Below are 21,772 nucleotides of genomic sequence, written 5' to 3'. Positions count from 1 at the left end.
TCTAGGCCCAAGATGGTGTTCCAGGCAGTAGCATGAGGCACAGGGTAGGTTTCCAACCACTCTGTGGTAGGTTCTACCATGGTCAGCATGTAGCGCTTGCCTTGGCAGGTTTGGGGAAGCGTGGTGAGGTCAGTTTGCCAGGCTTCCCCATACCTGTACTTCAACCATCGCCCACCGTACCACAGAGGCTTCACCCGCTTGGCCTGTTTGATTGCAGCGCAGCTCTCGCAGTTGTGGATGACCTGTGAGATGTTGTCCATAGCAAGGCCCACCCCTCGGTCACGGGCCCATCGCTATGTTGCATCTCTCCCCTGACGACCAGAAGCACCGTGGGCCCAACGAGAGAGCTAGGAATGATTCTCCCTTGTGCTGCCAGTCTAGATCCACCTGTGATACTTTCACCTTGGCAGCTTGGTCCACCTGTTTGTTGTTGTGATGCTCTTCATTAGCCCGACTCTCGGGTACATGCACATCCACATGTCGAATCTCACGATCAGCCTCTCTACTCGGGTGGCAATGTCCTGCCAAATCTTGGTGGCCCAGATGGGTTTCCCTCTGCGCTGCCAGTTGGCCTTTTTCCAGCAATGCAGCCATCCCCACAGAGCATTAGCTGCCATCCATGAATTGGCGTAGAGATAGAGCCTCAGCCACTTCTCTCGTTTGGCAATAGCCAAAGCCAGCTGGACGGCTTTAAGCTGTGCAACCTGACTTGATCCAGCTTGTCCCTCAGTAACTTGTGCAACTTGTCCTGTGGGGTTCCACGCTGCAGCTTTCCATTTCCAGTTAGTGCCTATAATTCAGCAGGAACCATTACAGAAGAGGGCATATTGTCTGATAGGCTCCGGTAGCTCACTATATGGTGGGGCTTCCTTGGCACATGCCACTTGCTCCTCTTCTTCTTCAGAAGACAATCCAAAAGTCTCCCCTTCAGGCCAGTTTGATAGAATTTCCCAAATGCCAGGGCCATTCGCATTTCCAATCTGGGTGCGCTGCGTGATGAGGGCAATCCATTTGCTCCATGTGGTGTCAGTGGCGTGATGTGTGGAGGGAACATTTCCTTTAAACATCCAGCCCAGCACTGGTAGCTGGGGTGCCAGAAGCAGCTGCGTTTTGGTGCCAGTTACTTCTGAGGCAGCTTGAACTCCTTCATAGGCAGCCAAGATTTCCTTCTCTCTGGGAATGTAGTTTACTTCAGAGCCTTCATAACTCCATCTCCAGAATCCTAGTGGTCAGCCTTGAGTCTCACCAGGCACCTCTGCCAAAGACTCCAGGACAAACCATGGTTCCCAGCTGCAGAGTAGAGCACATTCTTCACCTCTGGTCCCATCCTGACTGGGCCAAGAGCTACCGCATGAGCGATTGCCTGCTTAATCTGGGCAAGGACTTGTTGCTGTTCAGGACACCAGTGGAAATCGTTCTTCTTGTGGGTGACAAGGTAGAGAGGGCTCACAATCTGCCTGTCCTCGGGAATGTGCATTCTCCAAAAGCCTACGGCACCTAGGAAAACTTGTGTTTTCTTCTCCTTGGTAGGTGGAGACAGAGCGGTGATCTTGTTGATTAACAGGAGATAAGGCTCCTGGTTTCAGCAGCTCTTGAGGATGGGAATGGAATACATGTTTATACTGTAACCTAGGACAAGCGGTCACCCCATTGTCCAGGTGGCAGCAGCAGCAAAGCCCACCCAGCACCAGCACTGACTGAGCTCCATGCCCAGGAGGAGCCGTGGATGCCCACGGTGTGGGCAGGCAGAAGCCAGCCAGGGGCTGCTGTTGAAATGGAGGTTTTGGGGGGTTCAATTAAGTTAGCAATATATGGACTAAGCATTTAAATTTTAAATTGTAGAATTATATGTTGAATTTTAACCTTTTACTTAAGAAAACTCTGCCAAGGTACAAAGGGCATAGGAAAATGCAAATTTCTGAAGCTTCTTGCTATGAAGGACAATACCAGTGTCATAAACAGGGCAGGAGATCTTTCTCCTTTTTAATGCCTTTATTAAAAAAATTCAGCTCAGGTTGGGGAGAAACAACAGGTCGCCCGCACCCCCGCTGCTGCCAGGAGTGGCACGGAGGAGGAGGATGATGCAGCTGTGTCCGCTGGTATGCAGGGAGAGCTGGGGCTTCCGTCCTCGAGGGAGTAGTGGGAATTCTGCTTTTTTGGTCTAACATTACAGGTCCTCTTTCTAGCTGACATCCTTTCAGGTTAGGGTGAAAAGTAAAAAGGATCTTAGCAGATACTAAGGATTAAGTTCCTCACTTTTAGACATTACTTAGGTTTAATAATTCCATGTTGGCTTCTTGTTTTTAGGGTTTTTTTTCCTGGAAAATTGCAAAATTTGGTGAAATGCATTCTCATCTGCATACCAGCTCTGATGTCACCTCCCCCTGCTACCTTCAGGCTCCTGGGAAGCAGCAGGGGGACAACTGCGCTTGATTTCTAACCATTGACAGGTAATTGAAGAAAAACTATTAACAAGAGGTGATTGCTACATGAAGCTAGCAACAACAAATAGTCAACATTTCAACTCACAACAACTGGCCCAACCTGTTTAACTTTGCAGCCTTAAAAAAAATGGGTAATCTGTTGGGGCGAACACCCCAGGTGTGGAGACACGAGGCTTGACTCCATTTCAGAAGGCTGATTTATTATATATTCTATTAAAATACTACAGTAAAACTATACAAAAACAACAGAGAGGAAAAAATGACCAGAAGGCTACAAAGAAGAAGAATAGAATAGAATGCATAACAAAAATCTTGTGACTGCTCACAGGCTCAACACAGTTGGCTGTGATTGGTCATCAAGTGAAAACAATCCACATGGACCAATGGAAGATGCACCTGTTGCATTCCACAGCAGCAGATCGTTATTGTTTACATTTCTTTCCTGAGGCCCTCAGCTCCTCAGGAGGGGAAAAATCCTAGGAAAGGATTTTTAATAAAATATCATAGCTACAGATCACTTTTTTACTCATAACACCAGGAGAAGACCAGGGAATGCAGGAAGCCTAGACTAAGGAGCTCCTCTGTCTCCAAGCTGATCCAACCAACAGACGTACTCAGATAAGCACCAGGGGACCACAGTGCACGCACAATAGAGAAAAGTTCAAAAGTTCAGTCATGAGGAAGACCACAGCCTTCGGCCTCAGAGAACACCAAAGACCCCAGTGTGACCACCACAGGAAACAACGCGTGCCTGATGGAGAAGGAAGACTCGCTCACAATATGATGATCGACAAGTCTCGTCTTTATTCCCGAATCACCGATTATTATACACCTTTTAATTAGTTCATGCATAGTGCAAAATCCCAGCTCACCATTGGCTAACTAGCTATCAGCTATCTACGTGCTGTTTTTGGTATAACTATCACCACTTTCCCAGGCTATCCCGCTCCACCACCTGTGTCTGTGCATTACTTCATCCGTGGGCCAAGGACACAGTTTAATTATAATGGCAACTCCCCTCATTTTCTATCTTGGTCAAATTAATCTCACTGTGAGCTTTAGCTCGGAGCCAGCTTGTTACAAAGCTCTCAACATTTCCCCCATTTTCTTTTTGGGCTAGAAGTGTTGTTTTCCAAGCCTTTTCTATCGTCTGACTCACCATTCTTTGTATGCAATTAAGCAAGCATGGTAATACAAGCATTAACAATACTATCACACCTAATATCCCTATAGCATACATGATCATTGTTCTCAGCCAAGGGCCTAGCCCCAGGCTCTTTAACCATCCTTCTGATCCCAATCCATCATCCTCTTTCAGGGCATGTAACCGTTTCTGGAGCTCTTTAATTTTTGCATGTATTGATACAGAATGATCCAATAAATTCATACAACACATGCCCTCAAATTCCTCACAACCATGGCCTTGAGCTAATAATAAGAAATCGATTGCTGCTCTATTTTGCAATACTGCGTGATTTACACTTTGTACATCTTGAGACAGCATGTCCAATACCTGGGAGGTGGCGTTCAGCTCGTCTTTGGCCCAGCAGCCTAATTGCTTGGCCAAATTCATGGCCTTATTCGCTGCCCCTCCAGGTAAAAGTGTGGCTACTACTACCTGTTTCAGCTCGCTCCAGAATGTGGGTTGCCCTATTTGGCAGTCCCTCTGGAGCGAAAAGAACAGGACTTAAGTTGCTTGATGCAGTCGTCCAGTGCCTCCTCAACTCCACAGTCTTTTTTAATCAGTCCAACAATGGATGTCTGTGTGAGGGCCACAAGCTTTCGACAGCGCGAAGCTATTATGTGAGTACGCGCTTGCTTTTCTACTCGCTCACACAAGGTCTTAAGTTGCCAAGTAACACATGCCAAAATAATTTGCTCCGGGGCTTCATATAAGCCTAAGGATCCTCCCAAATCAAGCCCTGTAAAATCCCTTAGTGCTCGCTGCCACGAGTTCTGCAAGTTCCAGGAGAATCGGCAGCTTGGGCACCAGTTCTGCCGAACGGTCGATTGCTCCAACCAAAACACCTTATTACAGCCTCCACAGTCTAGAGCGATCCATGCAGCACATTTATTGTCCCCACAGTCCAGGCATGGCTGTGATTGAGGGGCTTTTACTTCTACCGTAAGGTCCTGACACCACTCGATCCAATCGTCAGGAAGATGAATGCAGGCACGTCGCGCGTCGTTAGAGTAGGGTTGGAGGCGTTGCAAATAGGGTCGCAATATCAGCGTCAGTTTGTTGTGCACCCTCTCTTTGTCCTCCGGTGACAAGGCCGCGACAGTCCTCAACATCTGGTACAGCTCGAGTCCACTTCGCGGGGATCCACAAGGGTCCTGTTGGAGAGGAAACACAAAGATATCCCCTCCCCCAGTATAGTACCCTGGCAGCTACTCCTGCTACATAAAGGGAGTCAGTCACAATATTCAAAGGACCTTTTAAATTCATCATTGCCCATACTACAGCTAAAAGTTCCAATGTCTGTAGACTGTCCCTGGCATCTGCATCTAACAAATGTTGTCACCACTGTCTTTGCTGTTTCCATGTCACGGCTGCTCTCCTGGACTTTTTACCAGCGTCCGTAAAGGCCGTGATAGCCCCCCTTAATGGTGACAGACTCTGAATGGGCTTTGTTATCCAGTCCCATTCTGTCATCCACTGGAGGGGACTAGGATGCATTTTCCCAGTCTCCACGACAGCTCCAGCTCCTAAAAGGGCTTCCTGGAGCTCCCCAGAGTTCACCAAATACCAGTCAAGCGTGTCCTTTTTAATGGGCAATCGTATTGTGGAAGGCTCTGCTCCTGTAACTTGGATTGCCCTAAAACGTCCTTTCTTTATGAGGGATGCAATCATTTCAATTTTCAGTCTCACAGTTTTCTGTTGCTGTAGCGGTGGAGAGAGCCACTCCAATACCCTGAGCTCCCCCGTTTTCTTTTCAAGCTGAGACAGGGCACCTGTTAAAACACAAACAAATCCCACATCCCTGCAGGACTGAAGAATCTTCTCAAAATCTTGGAGGTGAAAAATGGGTCCTGGTTTCATTTTGCAATGCTACATAAAGAAATGTTAAAATAAAAGTAATTAGGAATTAATTTAGATAATACACACAGTCAACAACACATACAAAATAAAAAAATTACTAAACACTGTAACACTGAACTCTTATCCCAGAGTCTGCGACAGCTGACAAACCTTAAAATGACAGAGAATTGGAGAAACCATGTCCGGATTCATGTTTCTCCAAATCACCTCTGAAAATGGCTCAGCTGTCATAGATGGTCAAATTGCCAAGTCAAAAGGACTTGAATACTTTTTGATGCAGAAAACATCTGGGTTGATTGTCAGTCACTCCATCCAAATAGAGCTAGAGCTTGGCCAGAGCCCAAACTCTAATTGGTGAGTGTCACTTAACACATTTTTTAAACAGGGCTTTTAAAAACAACTGTTATAAACAAGAAACCTTAGGGTTACAAACCAATCAAACCAGCAAATAATTGAATCCTTCTGAAGTTTCTGTCAAGACAGAGATTTTCCAAACACAGCAAACTTCTTGAATTCTCTGCCGGAGTATTCCTGTAATAATAATTAAAAGAACTACAAAACTGGCAATTTGGATAAAAACCCTCAGAAACATCAAAATAGTTAGGAAATAAAAAGACAGGATCTTAAAGAGACACGTGTCTTGTAGGTGATCACACAAAAAAATAGAAAAACACATGAAAGCTGGCTGTAAATACTGCAACAATATCTTAATAATAACTCTCATCACAAAAATCTGAAAACTCCTTAACAAGAAGTGCTTGAAGGGGTTAAGACAACCTTCCTAAAGTATTCATCTGGTATTAACAACAGTCACTATCTATCAGCATTACTTACAAAAACTAAAAATAACAAAGATTATAAACTTAATATCAATAATTCTTAAAACTTTGAATCTTGGATAGATATTTTAAAACAAAACTGAAAAAGATGACAGATAATCTTAAACACAAATAATTTCACTTAAATTAAGGATAGTCAAAATAATTAGCACATTTACATCCATTTATCTAATGCCATCTCTTAATGAATAGAAGAAAGCAAAGACTATAAAGCCCATAGTATACAGAAATATTACAGTTTAAATCTTCTCATATGTAGTCCAAACAGAAACTAGGAAGTTTACTTAGACTCTGCCCCCCTAAAAGGTTGTTCTCGCCTCAGGCAAGGGAAAGGAAATGAAGTCATCAAACTCAAAGCCATCAAACCCAAATACTCAATCACTTTTAGAAAAGCAAACACATTTACAAAAAAAACTGGTAAACCAACTGTAAAGTCTGTGGAACAGTTGGGTGAAATGCCCCGTATAACATCTGGATGAAGCACTGTGTGAATTTTCAGAAGTTTTCTATCCTGATCTTGAAGGAAATTCCTGACCTGTTTTTTCTCAGACACTTGTTTGAATTGCTGCGATGGGCTGTCTGCTGTGGTTGCTAGGCAGCTGTGACAGGGCGGTGCTTGAGGAATGTCTGCCCGCGCCCGTCTCCTGTGTGCTCCGGCACAGCCTCAGTCTGTGCTATCCCGGGGGTGCGGAAAGGAACGCTCTCGCCCGGACCCGCGCAGCCCCGATCTCCTTTGGGCTCCGCTCGGCCTGGATCTCCACTCGGGCTGGTTCCCCCTGGCTCTGCGCCAACATCCGCAGCCAGCGGGAGAATGTCCCACACCGCTGGTGCTTTTGTGCGCTTGCAAAAAGTGAAAAAGCCCTCCTAGCTCCAGCTTTCGGGTTTCGCGTTACTGGTGCGCGTCCACCGCCGCTAGCACCTATTCGGCTGCCGCGTCTCGCTTTGGCCGGCTTGGCCCTGGCCGGCACTTCCCTCACGATCTGTGCGCTTTCCCCACGGACAGCTGCCGTGCGAGTTTTTGTCACCGCGCGTGTCACTGGACCCGCGGTGCGCGTAACTGCCGCCGGCACCGAGTACGCCGCCTCCGCAGCGCTCGGTCCGTTCCGCCGCCGCAGCACCGGGAGCGCCGCCGGCATACGCGTTTTCGCCTCCGCGTCTGCCCCGGGCTGTCCCGCAGTGCGCGTAACCGCCCTCCTGGTCCCGAACTTACGCCACTCTGTTAGCTCATGGACCGTATGGGGGTTGAAAAACAACCCTGTAGCGTACCCGTAATCTAACAACTGTGGGAGCTCTCTCTGCAAGTCCATGTCTTTAATCTGCCGCTTTTTTAAAAAGCAAATAAATAAATCATATGCTGCTTGCCTTTCCATTTCTAATCAGCGCTGTTGCAAGGCTTACAGACTTCGGCAGCACGTAGGCTAGGACTATATTTATAGCTCCTAGGGCCGCGACCCGCAGTGGTCGTTTGCCGTCCCCCCCCTTGCTTCAGAAGGACCTGCTCCTACTTCCCCATCCGTGGCAGCCGTGTCTGTCCGTAGTCGTCGACGTCGGGGTCACCATTTGATGGAGAAGGAAGACTTGCTCACCATATGATGATCGACAAGTCTCGTCTTTATTCCCGAATTACCGATTATTATACACCTTTCAATTAGCTCATGCATAGTGCAAAATCCCAGCTCACCATTGGCTAACTAGCTATCAGCTATTTACGTGCTATTTTGGTATAACTACTTATTACTTTCCCAGGCTGTTTTTCTCCACCACCTGCTCGGTGCATTACTTCATCTGCGGGCCAAGGACACAGTTTAATTGGAAGGCAACTCCCCTCATTTTCTATCTTGGTCAAATTAATCTCACTGTGAGCTTTAGCTCGGAGCTAGCTTGTTACAAAGCTCTCAACACAGAACATATTTTCATTCTGAGTATCTTTCTGTAAATGAACCTTCTGTCTCAACCAGGAGGTATTTTTGACCAGCTGTTAAAACTTCAGAAGTACACCTAGAAAAGAGGCAAAGACAGTTTCCTGAAACATCTGCCTTTTATTAAAAGTCCATAATATGGGTCAAAAGAAGGGTGAAAAAACCAAATCAGTCCTTTTACTTCTTCAGTATGTGATTTCACAGATACTTTTAATTTCATTTTAAAGAAAAAAAGGAAAGTAGCATGTACAGGGAGAACAATCCAATAGGAAATACTAAATCTGTACCTGTTTGTGTGTCAACTCACCCGCAAATGGCGAGTTAAAAGTAAAAGATAATTTGTAGCATTTGAAATGTCTTCAAGTAGCCTTTACACTCAGCAAAACTTTGGTCACAAGTGGATAAGGTGATCATGGGATCTGTTCCATGAAAAAAAAAATCCCCTTAGATTTTTTTTTTCCTACTGTTTTTGATATATATTGCATATTGTGCCTTAAGGGCAGCAGCTACATAAAGATATCTCTCAGTATTTGTTCAGTATTTGACAGTTAGGCTGTTCCAATGTACCTTAGGGATTTTTATTCTAATTTTATGCTGTCAGACTTTTATTTCTCTGACTTTGTATCCTCTGTGGTAATATTACTAAAAGCTTTCCGGTTTTGTGGGTATTTTTATTAAAAGAAAAGTAATTGTATTAATCAGAGCTCAGTTTTTCTTGCCTTTTTCTTCCAGATTATCCCAATGGCATTCGGCTCACGTCAGCTGTTCCAGGAGCAGATATCAAAGTACTCATAAATTTCAATGCACCAAATCCTCAGGACAGGAAGAAGTTTACAGATGATTTGAGGGAATCAATTGCAGAAGTTCAAGAAATGGAAAAGCACAGAATAGAGTGTAAGTACAAAGGTACATATAATGGAGCATTTTCCAGCTAATCAAAATAATAAAAAGTAATATTACCCTTGGAAAATTTAAATTTTAAGTTAAAAATTACCATTAATAAAAAGTATAAGAGTATAACACATTAGAACTCTGTAAAAGTTCAAAATAATGTGGGTTTTTCTGTGACTTTATCTTGAGAAGAAGGAAAAAGCCAATAATGCCTTAAGCCCCGGCTGAGTTCATTGACTACTGAGTTCATTGACTGCAGTGTAGCTGCAGTGGAATTCATCTTGGACAAGCTGCAAATAACAATGGGCAGAGGAGAGCTGGGTCTGTGATTTGTAGCATAAATTACAGGAAGAATTTTAGGGATAATTTGGACAGAAGAGAGCTGGGTCTGTGATTTGTAGTATAAATTACTGCAGGAATTTTTAGGGATAATGTGGAGAAGAAAGATGGATCCGTGATTTGTACTATAAATTCCTGTAAGAATTTTAGGGATAATGTGGACAGAGGAGAGCTGGCTCTGTGATTTGTATCACAAATTACAGCAGGAATTTTAAGGGCAATTTACCTCACACTGAAATTCCCAATGATGGCTCTTCCAATAAGCTTCATTGAATTTTTCTTCATTTCCGGGTTGCAATTCCTGTGGTCAGTAAGGAAGTCATGGTCCAAACCAATACATTTTGCTGGTAGTCCCGTGAGTGTCTGAAGATGAAATTTTATCCCATTTTCCCAAAAGAGAAATCCAGCTGTGGGTAGAGGGGTGAAACTCCCTGTGGGACGTTCTGGGTTGTTTCATGCCCACAAACACCCCTGTAAAAGCCCCCGTGTGTGTTGCAGCCGAGCTGGAGAAGCAGAAGGGGGTGGTGCGTCCCAGCATGTCGCAGTGCTCCAGCCTGAAGAAGGACTCCGGGAACGGGACCCTGCCCCGGGCGTGCCTGGACGACAGCTACGCCGGCGGCGAGGGGCTGAAGCGGAGCGCGCTCAGCTCCTCCCTGCGCGACCTGTCCGAAGCAGGTAAGAGCTGCCTCTCCTCCCCGGCTCGCTGCATGCCTCCACAAATAGCAGTGGTGGAATCTTACACTTCCAAGTAGCTCCTTACTCCCCCCTCCTCGGCTCGTGGTTAATTTCTGTTTGTTTTGGGTTTTTTTTTTTTACCTTTGTTCTGTTAAGCGGCTGCTGTTTGAAAGTATTAAAGCCGTTGTAGGTTGCTATAGAAACCTTTAAAGGACAGTGAAGACAGAGGAAAAATTGTAAGTTTTTAATAAAACAGAAGTGACTGACTTGTGCTAGGAGCAATTCACTTGGTTTTCCTTTCTTTTTTTTTCATTGCCTTTGCTTTTTCCCCCTCATAGACTAGGCCTGGAAAGGGAAGGAAAGCTCCTGGTCTCTGTGTGACGAGCGCTTTCTGTGTACTCTGTGCTCAAGTGTACCTGTGTCACCACCTCGATGAATGAAACTGAGTGAAGCCCTACTAAATTCTCTCTAGAGCTGTGTAACACCAGTGTGCCCCTGATGCTCTTTTCTGGTTCTGTAACTCAGACACAGTTCCTAATTCTTGCAAAAAGAGGTTGTTGTGAAGTACTCTTTGCAACAGAACCAAAGAAGCCCTATTGGACAAGGATGCTGATAACCCACAAAGCCACTGATGTGTCTTAAGTTTTATTAACTGGTTAAAGACTGGAAAGCAGTGGTGATACAATTTGTTAGCCAAAGCAAGCCAGGGGAAGTTGGGCATGTTTTTATTTGATGGTTTGCCTCACACCTGGCATAGCCATGTAATCTTTCAGTGTTAAAGATTCCTGTCACTGACAAGAACTCTTATCTGAACACCATGTCCACTATTCAGAAAGTACTTCCATAGATAGTAGCAACTCTATTTTTTTTAGTTATTTGGTTTTTAGTTCATAGGCTGTGTTGCATACTCTGCTTTGTTCTTTCAATTGCAGTGATGATGTCCAGTGTAGTCATAATTTCAATATTCTGTATATCTTTGGTAGTAGACACTACTTACCTATTTCCTTTTTTTTTTAACTAAAGACGAGACATTAGCTATGCTGCAATAAATAAAATTGTTGTAAACTGAAATGATAGCCTGTGTTTTGTGGGTATATGTATGTGCATACAAATATGTAGAGAGTGAGCTCTTTCAATTCTTTTCTTCTCTGTTTAGGCTTTCATACTCACATCTCCATGTGCTTCATTAAAAAGACTTAGGCCCTTGATCCAAAATCAGGCTGAAGTTGACTATTGGTGCTTGCTTGGCTCCAGCGGATTTTAGATCAAGCCCTAGTCTTCACCACTCTTATATCTCAGATGAAGATACTTCATATTTTTCTGTTGTTTTGGTTTTATTTCATTAGAATGAGAACTACCATATTGTTAATATGTGAGTTCAGTGGGTATCTGTACCCCTAAATGTGATTTCTGATTAATTTTTTCATTCCATTAGAATTACTCATCCCTCTCTTTCAAACACTGCCATGTATTTGAATTCATATTATGGGTTTAATTCAACAAACCAACATTTGTAATCACAAACACATTTCACAGGGCATGCCTACAACTGGCATGCTTCTTACTGAAAATAACCTTTTTCCATGACAAAAAGTAGAAATCACTCACAGACTGCAGGGTTTATCAATGAGTTTGTTAAACCCAACTAAACTTAATTTTAACCTGAAATAACTGAGAATTATGGAGAGCTTCTGTTTGGTCTTGTGCAGTGCAACTGACTTGAGAAACAACCAGCCTGTTATTTGCTGTGTTATTTGGTGGAATGACTTAAGGGAGATGATCCATATCATTCTGCCTTCTCTCAGGGAATAGCTTGCATGTGAGGCTAATTTTATTTTTAATGTGGGAGAAGTGATCCACAGAAAAGCAAAGAAATCTCTTTCAGTTAGGAAGATACTGCCCCTCAGTGATTATCCCATATTAAATTGCTTCTCTAAAACAGGCCTGAGTTAGGTTCCCTCAAATCCTTCTGTGGATGAAGCACAGGATGAACAAGGAGGAGGAACAGGAGTGTGTGGGCCTGTAGGAAAGTAGATTTTTAGAGAGACCTTTCTACCTTGAATCAAAAATAAATCTAACAAACAAGAGAAAATGGCCTGATTTCATATTTATGCAGGAAGGCAGGTAAATGTCCAGTGAACATTGCAAACTCAAAATTTTAACTGTTTATTCAGTGAAGGGAAATGTGACTGAACAGCATTTGGCTGCACAGGTACTTGACAGAACTATTTAGGAAAAAAATCCATTGCTGTCCCCCAGACATCCCAGTAAATGGAGGCTGTGGAAATTACTAAATTTCTCTGAGTGACAATTCAGCAGCTTCTGAGATCTAGCAAATACCCTGACTGATTCTGCCTCCTAGGCTGGGCATGCACAGAAAAGCAGGATGTGTCCATCAGGTATCCTTTCCTGAGAGTGTTTCCATGCCTTGGCCACAGCAGCTCAACTCCCAGCTGTGGGAAGGATGTGCTGAGGATCTCTTCACTGGGAGATGCTGTTGTTCCTTGTGCCTTGACAGTTCTTTCCATGGAATATAAAACAGAATGTGACATCCAAGTGTTCCAAGATGCGAATATGTCAAAAATATTTAGGGCTTTATTTTTCTCTAAAGATAAATGTATAATTTTTATTGCACATTCTTGAGCTGGAAGAACTGAATTTATTTTTTCCAGACCTTGAAATTCTTAATTTATACAAAAATATTAGAGCCAGGCAAATTTTAATGAATCTAAAGCTGAGTTTTATGAGTTTACAGAAAGATGGGAAAAGTGTGATGTCCCCTCATGGCCACTGTTCCACAGGAAGAATGATTTGGTCACTAAAGCAGAGCAGAAAGAGTTGGACTGGCTGTGTTTCCCATTCTGTTTCTCCCAGAAACAGTCCCATTGCACTGATTTTAGGTTCTTCAATTTGAATTCCAGCCACTTTGAATTGCTGGGGGACCCAGTGCTTTTACATTGAGTTTACAGAGGAATTCAAACTTTATTCCCACATCACTAATCTGTAAGGTGGGAGTAGTATTTACACACTGAACTGGTTTAAAAATTGCAGTTTTCTTGTTTGCCCCAGTACTCCACAACTGGCACAGCCAGGTAGTACTGACCAGGTGAGGGTGGTGCAGTGGTTCCTGTTACTGAGAGCTGGGCTTGTCTAAAACAGCCACAGGCCAAAAAAGATTACTGCAAAATCAAAACAAAACCAAAGGTATTTCCAGGATTAAAATACTTCTGTTTCAGTGTGAAATCTTAAGATTGTACCTGTTTCACACAGAAACAAGCTGAAAATGTAAAGGTGGCAAACAGTACTTTCCCCCTCAAAAGTGGTCTCTCCAGTCATTGGAGAGAGTAATTTAACTTAAAACTTTTTTCCAAGCTTTCTCCCCCAAGACACTCAAAGCCAAATCATAATATCAAATCATTGATAGTCTTTAGCTATCAGTTATCTCACTGGCCCAGAAGAGTTTCAAGAACTACAGAGCAGGAGTGAGAAATATTTCCATGTACTGAGCTGATCTGTAGCCTAAACTGTGAGATCACCACACATCCTGTGATGTGTCCTGCACACATCCATTCTGCAAGGTGCAGTGGCCTTTATTAATGAAGCTCAATATTCTTTTGGCATGGTTAAGTTTGTAAAAATCTTGTAATCACTTCATATCTGTACTATAAATTTGAAATGTTCTTGGCCCTATATAGTGCATGTTCATATATGAGGCATACACTTGTGTAAGTTCAAGATATTTCTTGCAAGGAATATTCATATCTAACAGATAAGGTTAAATTAATTGAAAATTTATTTTTATAAATTAAAGTCCACTCTAATAGCCTTAAAATATTAAAGTAAACTTAATATATTAAGCAAAACTAATCTTCAGATTTGATAAATACCACCTTGCTTTGTACCACAGCTACTAATTATCCTGCCAGTACATGCTTGGGTGCAGTTCTAGTTTAGAATTTCCCTGAGATGCATGTGAAGGCTGGAGCTCCAGGGAGGCATTTCTGCGATGGGATGCTATCCCAAAGACCAGGGAACAGTCTGGAATAAACACACATTGGCAGGGGGAATGCTCCAGGGGATTTACTGAGTAAACCCACCACACTGCATGTCAGCACAGAATCGGGATCAATTTGTTTTTAAGAAAAAGAACTAAGCCTCTGTACGGCAGTAGTGCCTATCTGAGGGAAATTACAGGCATTTAAGGTGGATTTTTCTGTTTGTTCTTGGCTTTGCAAGTACTACTTTGCCCTGGAGTTATTCTGAGCAAAATTCCATCTGTCGCTCTCTGTCCGTATTTACTGTGTCCGTGGTTATTTGATCAGACTGTGACTCCTGCCATATACAAAAGGCATTGGATTGTTGTGTTTTCCTTCATTTTTGGCCACGTTTAATGCCCCGTGTCAGCTCTCAGTCTTATTTGCAACCCTGACTGCTAAGTTCCGAGGTGGCTGCCGCAGTGTGTTTGCATCAGCAAGCAAGAGTGGTTGGAGTGTTAATCAGTACTAATCCTGTTATCAGAGCAGAAAAATATCAAACCTGACTAGGAGTCAACATAAGGGATGAACAAACCCAGTTTTTCTTGGGGGACTCATAAGACAGTAGAGTTTGGCTGAGGCTAAAACTGCAGCAGGAGATGAAGCAGTGAGCTTTTGACAAAGAGCCCATCCAGGGAAATTGTTCCAAATCCCAATGAATTTCTCAAGTCAAACACAACACCTTGACCACAAACGCCTTCCCCTCAATTTAATGTCACTGCAGAGGGGTTGTACTGGGGAGCAACTCTTTTTAAGAGGGGAGAATGTTCCAGTAGCCTGGAACTGTAGCTCTTACAAGAAACTTGTTTCAGGGCAGTGTTCTGTGACCAACCAGGTCAATACTATGCTTATAAATCCAGCAGGTGGTAGTTTTTGGTCATCCTGATCCTTTGGGTAGTCTGAATTGCCCTATGAGCAGTTCCACTGCTCTCTAGTTCTGATCACAGGTACTTTTGGGGTGTCTGTGATGAGGGTACATCATTAATTGGTTAAGTGATGCTGAAATCCTCACATTCTCTGCCAAAACTACCTCTCAGTGTAGAAAACTCTGAATACAGCCAATGCAGGGTGGAGACTGATATTTGGCCTTGCAGGAAAACAAGGAGAGAGTGCTGAGAAAGCTTTGGTTTCAAAAGCCCTGCAGATTTTAGGGAAGCTCTGAGCACCAGGAGGGCTCCTCAAAGCTCAGCTTTGTTTCTGCACCCTGCCAGGAAAGTATTCTGAAACTTTACAAAGCAAAGCTCCACAAGTTATCTTCTAAAAATCTCTATTTCCACTGCAGCCAGATGCTATTTTCTCTGCTGTGAAGTGAGAAAGAAAATCTGAGATCCTGTGTCCTATCCAGCCACTGAGGTCTTCTGGCTCTTTAGGCAAACTGTCTGGAGTTTCACGTGTGGGTTTAGGCAAAAGTTTTTGCAGTTTGAGACTGTTGGAGTACAAATCCAACATGCTTAAAGATAAAGCACTGCACAGCTAAACAAACAAAATCTAGCCATAATGTCAAGACAGATTCCAGATTTACTGATCAAAAATTAAGTTTAGGGGTTTTTTTAAACCTCATGAAAGAATATTGTATGAAATCCACTGAGGTTCAAAGCTGAAATTGAAATTATAAATTCGATAAAATGATAAAACCGATGAAGTGATAAAACGGATTAATTGATAAAACCGATGGCCCTCACAGTGCCCCACACTGAAGTTCAGAATATTTCAACGTTAAATTTTGCATTTAAGTTAATGCCACCCCACAATTATATCTCAATATTTAAAGACAAAAAAACCTCCATGGCCGATTAGCTTCCAGTAAACCAAACCCTTTAAAATCATTGCTGCTCAGCATCACAAGCGCAGCACTAAACCCAGCTGCCCAAACACCTCTACTTCAAAAGTTGTGCAAATTACCAACAAAATAATCACCCCCCGCTCGTGTGAGCCGATCCCCAGCACCAGCAGCTCTCCAAATTTCCACTGATCCCCTAGAAACGCAGGCAGGTGCAGGGAGTTGCTGTCCCTGCTGGCCCTGAAGCTGTGGGGCTGTGGGGCCGCGGCTCCTAGCGCCGGTCGTGTCGCAGTCTCTAATCTCTGCTGTTGCATGTCCTGGGCAGGCAAGCGTGGGCGACGCAGCAGTGCAGGATCGCTAGACAGCAATATGGAAGTAAGTAGGAAGTTCCTGATGTCTAGCTGGATGTGATGATGTGCATTTCAAACCTTTCTTTTATATACATACATATTTTTTTGCTCTTTTTTCTTCTAACATATATATATACACACATATATATAACCTGCCTGCCACGAGTAAAATGCATGCCTAGGCTATTCACTCTGTATTCTTCCAGCTTACAAAGCACTGACAGCTTGTTTTAGAGCAATGCCATTTTTGGTTTGAGCTAACCTTGTTCCCTTTGTTCCTGCCAGCATGGTTAAATGGATATGATGTGTCCTTTTGCCACCATTTCAGTCTGGTCCCAGCTTAAAAGCCCACCTTGCTCTTTGTTACCAAGTACACTGTTCTTGCTGTTTGATATTTAGCTACAACTATTGACTGTCATGCTCAACCATCCCCATTGCTTATTTTCGAGTTCAATTGCTAAATGTATGCAGTCATGACACCATGGAATTGCACAGAATGGGCATGGGAGGACAAAAAAAATTATTCAGATAGGTGAATTCAATGTGGATTTCATGAGATTTCATTCATCTTCAAACCATTTATATATACTGTTCATGTCTCTGAATTCAGCTTGCAGATTTTTTCTTTTTTTTTTTCTTTTTTCTTTTTTCTTTTTTTTTTTTGTGTTTGCTTTAGGTAGATTACAGTTTAAATCTAGCATACTTTGCCTAACTACTCTTGTGTCCCATAACTCTTTCAAAATACAAACCCTCAACTTCAGCAACTAAATTCCAGGCTAAATAATAGAGAATGTTGGACCATAGGTCAGAAAAATATAAGCACATAGAAATGTTAGTGGCAAAAATGGTATGGTTCCATTTAACACAAAATGCAGAGGTAGGCCTGAGAAGCAGCACTGTCATATATAGTAGTGGAAAACTGCTATAAATAAATATTTAAATACCATTTTAAAATCTGAGCTGTAACTGTAATATTTGCTGCTGTATGTTTAACTATTTAGGTTGCATTTAATCTAGCGCTTTTTTTTTGTGGTAAAAAAGCAAGTATGGTATTTTTTGCAGTATTTTAAAATGTATTTTTCCTTTAAAAACACACTTGTAGGCCTTATATCATGTTACATTTCCGTGACATTTTTTTTTTTTAATTTGAAGTCATATCACTTTATGTCAAAATATTGAGAGAAAATCACCCAATGCTTAACATCCTCTAAGAAGGGCATGAGTGCCCCACTGGCCACTTAGGGAAGGTGGAGATAAAATTTCCCCTAGAGCTCTCTAACATAATCCACCCATGTTAACTCTAAAGGAGGAGTTTGTGGGTCAGTGTGAACTTTTTCTTCTTTTTTTTTTTTTTTTAATTTTTTTTTTCCCTTTCCGAACATTTCAAGATATTTTTTTTTTAATTTTTATTTTCTATTAATTTCTTTTTAGGGGTCCATCATTAGCAGTCCTCACATGCGCCGAAGAGCTACATCAACCCGAGAGTGTCCATCTCGCCCTCACCAGACTATGCCCAACTCCTCCTCACTCCTAGGGTCCCTGTTCGGTAGCAAGAGGGGCAAGCCCCCCTCGCAGAGCCACGCGGCCGCGCAGACCCCGCACCACGCGGAGGGCGCGGCCGCCGCGCCGCACCCGCACCACGCGCAGTTCTGCCACCAGAACCCGCCGCCCTACCACCACCACCACCACTACCACCCGCCCCCGCACCCGCACCCGCACCAGTACCACCAGCACGGGCACGGCCACGGGCACGGCCCCTACCTGCCGCACGCCCCGCACCACGGCCCGCACCACGGCCCGCACCACCACGGGCCGCCCCCGCCGCCCGCCGCCGCCAGCACCAAGCCAGCACCATAGTCTAGGCCTAAAGACCCTCCTCGTGACTCTAGTTCCAAACCCAGCTGCAAAGGCACTTAGAGGAAGCAACAAAATCACACCGTCAGTTTTTACCCAGGCCGTTTAATGAGCTTAAAGGCTTGCTGTTACTAAATAAAATAATTCCAGTTAGCCCAGGCCATACTGGTTTTACTTATCTACTGGATAGATGTTCGCCACCATCTGGTTAGTTCTTATTTCCAAACTTGCCTTGACAACGTGCTGCTTGCTGAATCTGAGGAAAGCTACCTTTTACACCAAACCCCTGGACAATTTTACACACATAATGAAAAGCTAGCCTATGGAAAAAAAACAGGGAAAAAAGTCAGACAGAACCAAGTGTTGCATTCTTGCTCTTTTACTCTCAATGGGCAAAAAAAAATAAGTAGACCTGATATGGTTGATGAAAGTACGTAAGTAAACTTTATATAATATAAATATATACATATAAATATATATATATATATATATATACTGTATAGTTAACATTTGTGCTTGGAAAGAAATTTTTTCAGTCCACAAAACTAGCAGTATAGACTTTACTAGGAATTCCACTTACTTGATAGGACAGTATAATAGATGAATAGCATATGAAAGTAGACCAAAACCATTAAACGTTAGAAACCAATTTCAAACATTTCAGTATTTTCATCACAAGTCCCCTGGACTTGTTAAGATTTCTAAGCAATCATTACTAAATGTGCCAAGTAACATAGCATTTAAATGTTATAGTCCAATACTGCTTTGTATAAATCCTTATTTTGTTAACACGATGATATCATACGTAATCAGTATTAGAGCTGCTCTGCTATTTCAGGTAAGCAAACTCGTTAAGATGCAGTAATTATTCCGTAGCAATGGAGGGTGCCCACCTACCAGGGGGCACCTCCGAGCATTGGTCACACAAGTTCTTAGACACTTTAAAGGCTGTGATAACTGTGAATTTACATGATCCACATTTCTTTTGTAAGCATATGGATTGAACGAGCACATGGGAAGAGTTCCGCCAGGTGCATGTAAACACTGCAAAAACATTCATCTCAAACATGAAAATGGCAAACCTCCATCCTTCTCAGCTACTTTGGTTCCTGTTTACCATAATTGCTCATTTTTACCCCCAGTGAAGCTGATTTCTAGTCCAGAGTGTTTCCAGTGGAAGTGCTCTAAAACTTGAAGGTTTGTTTTAGAATTTAGTATAGGGTTTATATATATATATATATATATATATATATATATATATATATATATATATTAAAAAAAAAATTCAAAATCTGTAATTCCATGTAGCCATGTGCTAGCAATGAAGTGGCTTTACCATTTTTACTCATCACATTTGTTAGTTTGAAACACCCAGCACTCAGCAGGCTGAGTTTATGCTCAAACCTTCACTTCCATAGTCCAGTTAGTTGCAAGACATCACATAAAAATAGGCTGTGCTGTTGTTGCTTATGTGTTATAACCAAACAATTTGCAAATTTCTCTACAATTTGTATCCCGAAATCCTGTACAAAGTTATCCATGGCACCTACTTTGTAGTTTCAGCACTTTGAGCCACTGCAAGGACTTAACACCTAAACAGTAGAGACAAAGGAATCACAACTGCAAAACTGTACCAGCCTAAAAGCAAACCTTGAAGAGGATGAGCAAAAAGTTCCAGTGAGAGATGGGTAAAAGTAATCACAGCTCCAACCAGTCGGGTTTCTGTGTAACAGAAAACAAACAGTAATAAAAGCGTCCCAAATCGGGAGGACATGGGAGCAACAGAGTGACTTGTCCTGTTGGCTTGCTCATGGCATCTCTAGCGTGGGGAGGATGGGAGAGGTTCAGTCATTTTTTCCCTTTCATACCATGGATACCACAATACCAGCAGAACTGCAAACTGAGCACTTTGTTCACCTCCACAGAGAGCAAATACAGCAATCTAGAGTTTAGCCTTTTGTTTCCAGCAGTTCACGTTTGTTTCACACATGTGCAATATGTTTTCCCCTTCTGCTCCTTCTCCTCAGAATGATCTCCATGAAAAGAAAACAAGTGATTATTATTCTTTTTCTGTGTCACTCATTCTATTCTAAATTCTGCGGCTTACCTTAAGAGGGCTCACCTGGGTCCCCTGAGGCTCTGTTCCTTGCAGTTTAAAAAATATCTACTGTTCTTATAAGGGAAAGTAGAACTGTCTGCATGTCATCTAATGTTATTAGTGTGAGGCTACACTCTACATATTGTATAATTGCAAAATATATCAGTGTTACTGTTGATATTAGTTGAAGTAAAGTGATAACATGTTTCAATATGTAGACTTTTCTTCATACATCTGTACCAATAGTAGAGTCTAACTGTAATTTATAGGTTGTTCCAGAAAAGATGAAGAACCATTTAGGTGCAAACATCTCTGAGAAACTGCATCTTTTAATTAAAACAGAGGTAAGAAAGCTCCTCTTCACTGGGTGATGGAGTCTGTACTTGTTTCAGATGCAGAGGCATAATGGAAGTAAAATTCTGTAGATGGAATAAAGGCAGAATATGCAGTAGCAGTGGAGAGGAAAATCTGACTCACTGTGTTGATTAACGCTGAAGGTGTTAAATCTCCCAGATCTGCATTTGCTTTGTGTTTAAAAAACCCTTTCATTCATTTAAATTAGAGTTACATATATTCTGTGCTTAAACAGTGAGCCACAGTTTAATGCCTGCCCACTGATTTTCCATGTGCAGTCAATGTATTTGTGAACCAAAGTGTTGAGGAGATGTCACAAATGTGCATGCACAGAAACATTTCCACATGGTTCCATGGACACTGGGGAGGAGAATGTGCCTGCCCTGGGCCTGCAGGGAGTGTGAAATCACAGATCACTTGGAGGCTGGTTAGAAACCAAAACTGGTAACCTGAGAGCACGGGATTTGGAAACTCTGTTCTTGCTCTTTCAAGCCAAGGAGGAGAAACAGTGGACTTTACTTTTTTTTTTTTTTTCCTAGTTTTGTTCTGTTTTGTTTCTTAGACTATGTGTTTCTATGTACTCCAACCAAACAAAAGTGTCTTGGTGTCAGCACAAGTCTCCAGACCTTTGCTGCTTGTATAGGGTCATAGTAAAACCTCTCTGACTCCATCCTTGATCAACAGTTGCTTAGAGCAGTGTGGGTCGTGCCTAGAATAGGAGAATTCCAGCACTTAACACTGCCTGGGGTTAAGAAAATGAATTAAAATGAATTCTTCAGCCTGCAGACAGGAGTAGAATGGAGAGGGTTTTTTATCAGATACCATTGCCAATTACAAACTGGTACAGAACTGCATAGACTGACCGTGATTCTCTCTTCCCATAAACGATGTGGCAAAGCAGTAATGCTGATTTGGACAAATGAAAGGGAAATGTAAAGAATGAAGGTGTGGCAACAACAAAAAAAATCTTTTCTGGGACAACAATCAAATATATATTTGGGGTTTTTATTTTTTTAAGTTAAGAATGAAATGTAAAACAATGTAAAGAAACAAAAAATCAAAGTTCATCCTAATATAATGTGCGCCTTGTATTGCTAAAAAAAAGAGTCTAACATACAGTGTAGAATGATTTTCCCATCATGTACTGCATGC

At 42.5% G+C, this 21,772-nt stretch overlaps 1 protein-coding gene across 1 annotated transcript; it reads left to right on the top strand.

Moving 5' to 3' along the window:
* Window positions 1–4,726: 4,726 nt before the first annotated feature.
* On the top strand, window positions 4,727–18,171 carry LOC135292000 (IQ motif and SEC7 domain-containing protein 2-like). Its single transcript, XM_064406238.1, has 5 exons — window positions 4,727–5,463; window positions 8,978–9,139; window positions 9,974–10,150; window positions 16,290–16,339; window positions 17,746–18,171. The coding sequence occupies exons 2-5, from the start codon at window positions 9,118–9,120 to the stop codon at window positions 18,169–18,171; spliced, it is 675 nt and encodes a 224-aa protein (XP_064262308.1). The 5' UTR covers window positions 4,727–5,463; window positions 8,978–9,117.
* The last annotated feature ends 3,601 nt before the right edge of the window (window positions 18,172–21,772 follow it).

This window comes from Passer domesticus, unplaced genomic scaffold, assembly GCF_036417665.1.
Source record: "Passer domesticus isolate bPasDom1 unplaced genomic scaffold, bPasDom1.hap1 HAP1_SCAFFOLD_175, whole genome shotgun sequence".
NCBI lineage: Eukaryota > Metazoa > Chordata > Aves > Passeriformes > Passeridae > Passer > Passer domesticus.
Note: the sequence above shows the minus strand (reverse complement) of the source record. Positions and strands in the feature narration are given on the sequence as shown.